This window comes from Camelina sativa, chromosome 5 (assembly GCF_000633955.1).
Source record: "Camelina sativa cultivar DH55 chromosome 5, Cs, whole genome shotgun sequence".
Taxonomy (NCBI): Eukaryota; Viridiplantae; Streptophyta; class Magnoliopsida; order Brassicales; family Brassicaceae; genus Camelina; species Camelina sativa.
The window spans coordinates 23002998-23008471 of NC_025689.1; the positions used below are offsets into that span (position 1 = coordinate 23002998).

At 30.4% G+C, this 5474-nt stretch overlaps 2 protein-coding genes across 2 annotated transcripts in view; both read right to left on the reverse strand.

Annotated features, from left to right (window-relative positions):
* The window catches only part of LOC104789497, a 1865-nt gene extending 1261 nt beyond the window's left edge, over positions 1-604 (reverse strand). Inside the window, exons 1-3 of the mRNA XM_010515187.2 lie at positions 294-604; positions 150-208; positions 6-57 (exon numbers count right to left, since the gene is read on the reverse strand). Coding sequence (XP_010513489.1) covers positions 6-57; positions 150-208; positions 294-411 — 229 coding nt within the window. The 5' untranslated portion in view covers positions 412-604. The remainder of the gene's footprint in view (positions 1-5; positions 58-149; positions 209-293) is intronic.
* Positions 3176-4789, reverse strand: LOC104787446 (calcium uniporter protein 5, mitochondrial-like). Its single transcript, XM_010513031.2, has 2 exons — positions 4050-4789; positions 3176-3958 (listed from the first exon to the last, which is right to left on the reverse strand). Exons 1-2 carry the CDS (start codon positions 4419-4421, stop codon positions 3446-3448), a joined length of 885 nt encoding a protein of 294 aa, XP_010511333.1. The 5' UTR covers positions 4422-4789; the 3' UTR covers positions 3176-3445.

The following is a 5474-nucleotide window of genomic DNA, read 5'->3' on the forward strand; positions in this document are numbered from 1 at the left end:
AAAGCTTAGAATCGGCAAATTCCCACGAAAATTTCTCCATTGAGCATCAGAAACATCCTACAGCCAAAAACACAGATAATGAGCTTCAAAGCAATAAGAATAATTTGGAAAAAAAAAAAAAAATGAAAAATTAAGGAATCACACATTACATTACGTCGATTAGGAATGAGCCAGCCAGGAGCTAAACCATAGAGCTTGAAGTAATGATCTAATAATTCAAAATTCTCATCAACCAAAAAATCACAATCACATGACTCAGATTTTAGAAATTTACAAAAAAAAATTGGAGTTACCGTGAGAGAGACGAAGCGATCTCCATACTACATAAGCATAGAAGGCGATGGCGTATAACAGTAGAAGAACGAGCTCTCTCTGTTTCCATTTCGCGTTTCGACTATTGTGAGTGTTCATGGCTTCTCTGTAATTGAATCAAACCCCAGAAAAAAATCATCAAACGAAGCTCACACTTTTGAGAAATTTGTTTTTAACCGACAAGAGAAGCGAGCACTGAAGTGCCGGTGAAGCTCCAATCGGAAACAGAAACGTAGTTGGGTTCTTCCGGTGGGTTCATAAAACGAGATCCAAACGAAGAAGACGACTGCTTCTCTCCACGTGCGTTTTAGGTTTTTTTTTGTTTGTATCTTATTTGGTTTCTTAATGTTTAGCCACATAAGCCCAAACCCAATTATGTTTAGTCACCAAAGCCCAATTGTTTTTATTTCTTAAATTTAATTAATTTTACTTGTTCAATTTTTTTTTAATATATTTTCATCAAAAGTTTAATTATGTATAATAGTATATTTTGTTGGATTACAAGAATAAGGCTTTTTAGAATTAAGCAAAAAAGCTATAGAATTATAAGATTTTTTGGCTTCAGTTTTCATTATGGTTCCCGTCTTATATGTAATAATATAAATGCTTAAATTTTGTTATTTTACACTAATATATCTTTATTATTAATAATATAGTTATTTCTTATTTATTATATAAAATACATAATTTCACAAGGCTACTACTAAGAATGAGTCCAAGTATAACACATATAATATTTTTTTGTCGTCTCAAAATCAAAGTTATTATTGTTTTCTTTTTTCTCACACTTGGTTTGATTTTGAATTACTATTATTGGAGTTTTTCTTCCAAATAGAGTTGTTCCTTTCAATGGTCTTTATGAACTTCAAGCAGTTTTTTTTGTAGATTTTGAAAATTGATATCAGTAATTTAAAAATAATAATAAATTAAGAAAATAAATGTGTGATGATTTTGTGAGTCAATAAATTTTATTATGCTTTCTTTTTATTAGCGAACTAAGTTTGTGGACGTGAATGAACTATTAGCAAACTAATTTTATTATGCTTTCTATCATAAATCAAAGTCAAAATAAAAGTTCTAAAACATTTGAGAACATTTATTATGGTGGTTTAGACTACTTTCATGACCAAATAATAAATATTTTTTATTAGTTTTACTAAAAATAGTGATATGCTTTTTCTTTAAATTATGTGAATAAAACCTAGATATTTCACATAATTTAATTATGAAAAGTGTTTTCTACTTGAAATTCAAATATGTTATCGAAACAGTTGGGCCAAATTTGGGACAAATATCCTCTTAAGCTAAAATATACTCCCTCCATTTCATATTAAGTGTCATTTTATACTGTAAATTTTGTTTCAGAATAAGTGTCACTTTGTATTTCCAATGTAGATGTTTGGTAAATTTTCCAATTTTATCTCTACTGATTTAATGTATTGACCAATAGAAAAAATTGTATCATATATTAATAAGGGGTAAGATAGAAAATTTAATGATTTTCTTAATATGTGTGAAAAATCCTAAAACGACACTTAATATGAAACGGAGGGAGTATGATATAAGTTTTTCTTATAATCAACCAAAATACATGAGCTTAGATGATTGCTCAATTTAGAAATTTATTATTATAACGATATCAAGCAATTTATAAACTTATTTATAGATTATTGTTAAAGATTATTTGTAGGTTTGCGTACCATTCAATCAAAATGACTTGATATCTTTTATTGCTAATGAATATTATCTTTTTAATAGAGCAGAATTGCTTTATCAAAGAAAATAACAGAAAATATATGAGAAATAGAAGAAATTGGGGTTAAAGTTGAAGAATCAGAAGAATGAATGAAGAATTAATATGTAATAAAATAAGTGTGTACATTAAAATTTTGTTTTAATAACAAGATAATTTTATTAATATTTTCTGATATAGTTTTTTCCAAAAATATATAGGAAAATTCAAAATATAATCCATTAGAAGAATCAATTTTGTTTCTTAAATGGACTTCTTGAAACTCGAGGAAGAAAGAGTGCGATAAGAACATTTGATGATCTTTATTTTAAATAAATAATGAGATTAAAAAGATGTGTTACACTACAAAATATTTTGTATTAGTTTAAATATAATTTTAATTGTTATAAGTTTAAAACGATTCTAAGATTTAGTATTTTTCTTTTGCACAAGTTTTAATAGTTTGTATCTTTTCAAATATTCATACATAAATAAATACATTTCTTTTAGACAACAATTTTTTTTTTTTTTTTTTGTAATTCTTCTAGTTTTGAACACTTATATTTAAACACAAACTATAACTAAAAATATCTTTTTCCAAATAAAATTAAAATGAATGCCAAGTCATTTTAAAAAATAATTAGCTTAAATAATAAAGATCAAATCGAAATTTTAGTTATGAAACCGTGAGCATAGAAACTAGAAAGTGCAGTTATTAAATCACACAATTAAAACTTCAGAATTTAAACGTTTTATAATAATAATAATAATTCTTAAAAGGTTTTTTCAGTTTGTTTATTTTGGTGGTCGGTCAAATGGCACATTGACCGAAGACTGTAGCGTGTATTTTTTAGTGGACACGAGGTAGTAATTACGAATTGAATAATCGATCCATGTGTTGGAGTTGGACATTCAATAATCATATTATCAACCTTCACTCTCCTTTGTACCATTTTACCCTCAAATGCTTAAACCTTTGAAACGAGAATTCAAATCAATACTATTAAACTAAGCTTTTTTTTTTTTTTTTTTTGCAAACATCAATATTAAAGCTAAGAAATTGTTTTCTTGGTTAATTGATTGTATATGGTAACATAAATTCCTTAAAAGAATCATGTAAGAGTTCAAAACTTCAAATCATAGTTAACTACTATTATCATCCATCAAAAATCCTGAACCATAGAATAAATAAATAAATAAAAAAGATTAAAACATCAGCTGATGTAGATAACAGTAGCTGAAGATTATCAAAATGACTACTACCTTCTTTGGCTCTCAATTAACACCAAATAATCAAACTTGATAAAATTTTGAGAGAAGAAATTTTTGGTCAAGTATGTAAAATCAAAAGTGAAAAATGGTTAGGAAAACCAGAAACTGATGGGGATGATTAAAGCCAAATCAATCTCTGTGACGACTCTGCAAAGAATCCTCCAAATCAAGATCAACACCAACACGATTCCGAATAGATGCGTTTGCGTGGCACGACGAAGAAGAGCAAGACGTTGCCTTCCACTTGTTCTCAAGTTCTTTAAACCTCTCAATATCAAACTTATGACTCTTGAGCAACTTCCTCTGCCTAGAAAGAAACAGCCTTTTCATGAAATCTTGATAAGTTGGGTCTCTTGAAGTCATCAAGAAGTAAGCGTAACCCACAATAATCCCAGTAGCTGTAGTGAAAAAAGTGATTGGTTCCATCACATCCCAAGAAAACTCCCAAAAAGTTAGCCTAATGAATATTCCAATCTGGACCACACCGTAACCAAGACCACACCAAAGAATCTTCCTCACTTGTTGATGAGCTAACACATCAATCTCTTCTTTCATACTTCTCATCTTATCAAACTCATCTCTAATCGAACCAGCATCTGGATTCAAACCTAAAGGTACTGCCTTTTTAATCAAATCCACCACCTACAAACAGATTCACAAAAACAGATTCAACAACGAAACATCAAGAGACTAAACAAAATAAAAAAAGGGGTCTTTTATTTTCTTCACGAACCTTATCAGGATGAAGATAGACTTTATCACGAAAAATCAAAATCACACCAGCATCATCAAGAACACGAGCAAAAGCATGAGCTTCATCAAGAGATCTAGCGATACCTAAACCTTGAGAAGCTTCAATGAGTGTACTGTAAGTAACCATCTCTTTATCACCCATACCAATAAGCTTCTTCTTCATATCTTCAACATTCACTAATCTCATTAGCTTCTTAGCTTCAGAAACAGTCATATCCACCTTTTTCTCATCATCTTCCTTAGATTCAACGTTGAGACACCTATACCCACCAAGCAAAGTCCTAACCGGGGAAGCTTTACTCACGGTTGAGGACATAGCCGTACGTCTCACTAAACCCACCACCGACCACATCGTTTTTGATCAAAAAAAATCGAATTTTTAAAGTGACCCACTAAATTGTTTCTAATATGAAATCAGATCTGGAGTTTTGTAAAAATCAAAAAGGTGGGTTTTTGAAGATAGTGGTGAAGAAACAAAAAAAAAAAGGTGTGAGATTCGATTCTGACGCACTGATTTTAAAAAAAACTCCACCAAGAACGTGGAGGGTTTTAAAAAATGCTAATGTAATTGAGAAAAAGGAGGAGGAAGAAGCTTAAAGTTGCTTACTTTCAGGAATCAGAAAAGTTAGGTAGCCATTGTTGACAACTTAAGAGCCATGGCTTTTCGAAATCCCTAATTCTTATTTTTCTTCGTTTATTTTTGGTTCTCTTTAAATACAAATAAAGGAGAGAGTCGAGTCAGAGAGAAGTTGGAGGAGAGGGGCACTTAGGGCAGGCCGGCCTGGGGGAGAAGAAAATTGCAGAAAAAGTAAATAAAGGATTTGGTTCGGTTTAGTTCAACCGGAGAAATTGGTTGGTTTTTTACCTTTTTACTCAAATTTTGGCGTTTGGTTTTTGCCTTTTTGAGGGTTGATTCCTCTTTGTTTTTTTTGTTTGTCGTAACATAAGAGAATAGAGAAATGTAAATTTTCCTAAATTCTCTTAAACACCGAAGTAAATTATCTTTAAACACCGAAGTAAACTTGATCTAGTTCGGTTTTAGCTAAACCGGAAAAGACAGTCAAAATTGAGCTTGGTTTTTGACCTTTTTAATGATAGTCAAAATTTTCGAAATAGACGCGTATAATAAAGTGGTGAATCTATTAGGATAAAGAGATGCGAGAAGTCGTCCGCATTAAGAAAGAGAAGCTATAACATTTGTCGAATTGGAATCTGATTTGGATCATAGGTAATGGTCATTGCCGACATAAAATTGTGAGGGTGAGAAGAGAAAAATAAGAGAAAAAATAAGCAAGCTGACAAAGGAAATATAAGAATCAGAACAGTTTGCGAATGTGTGTAGTGTAGTCCACTTTGTTACAGTCAAATCTCAAAAATAACGGAAACGTTAACAAAGACAACAACA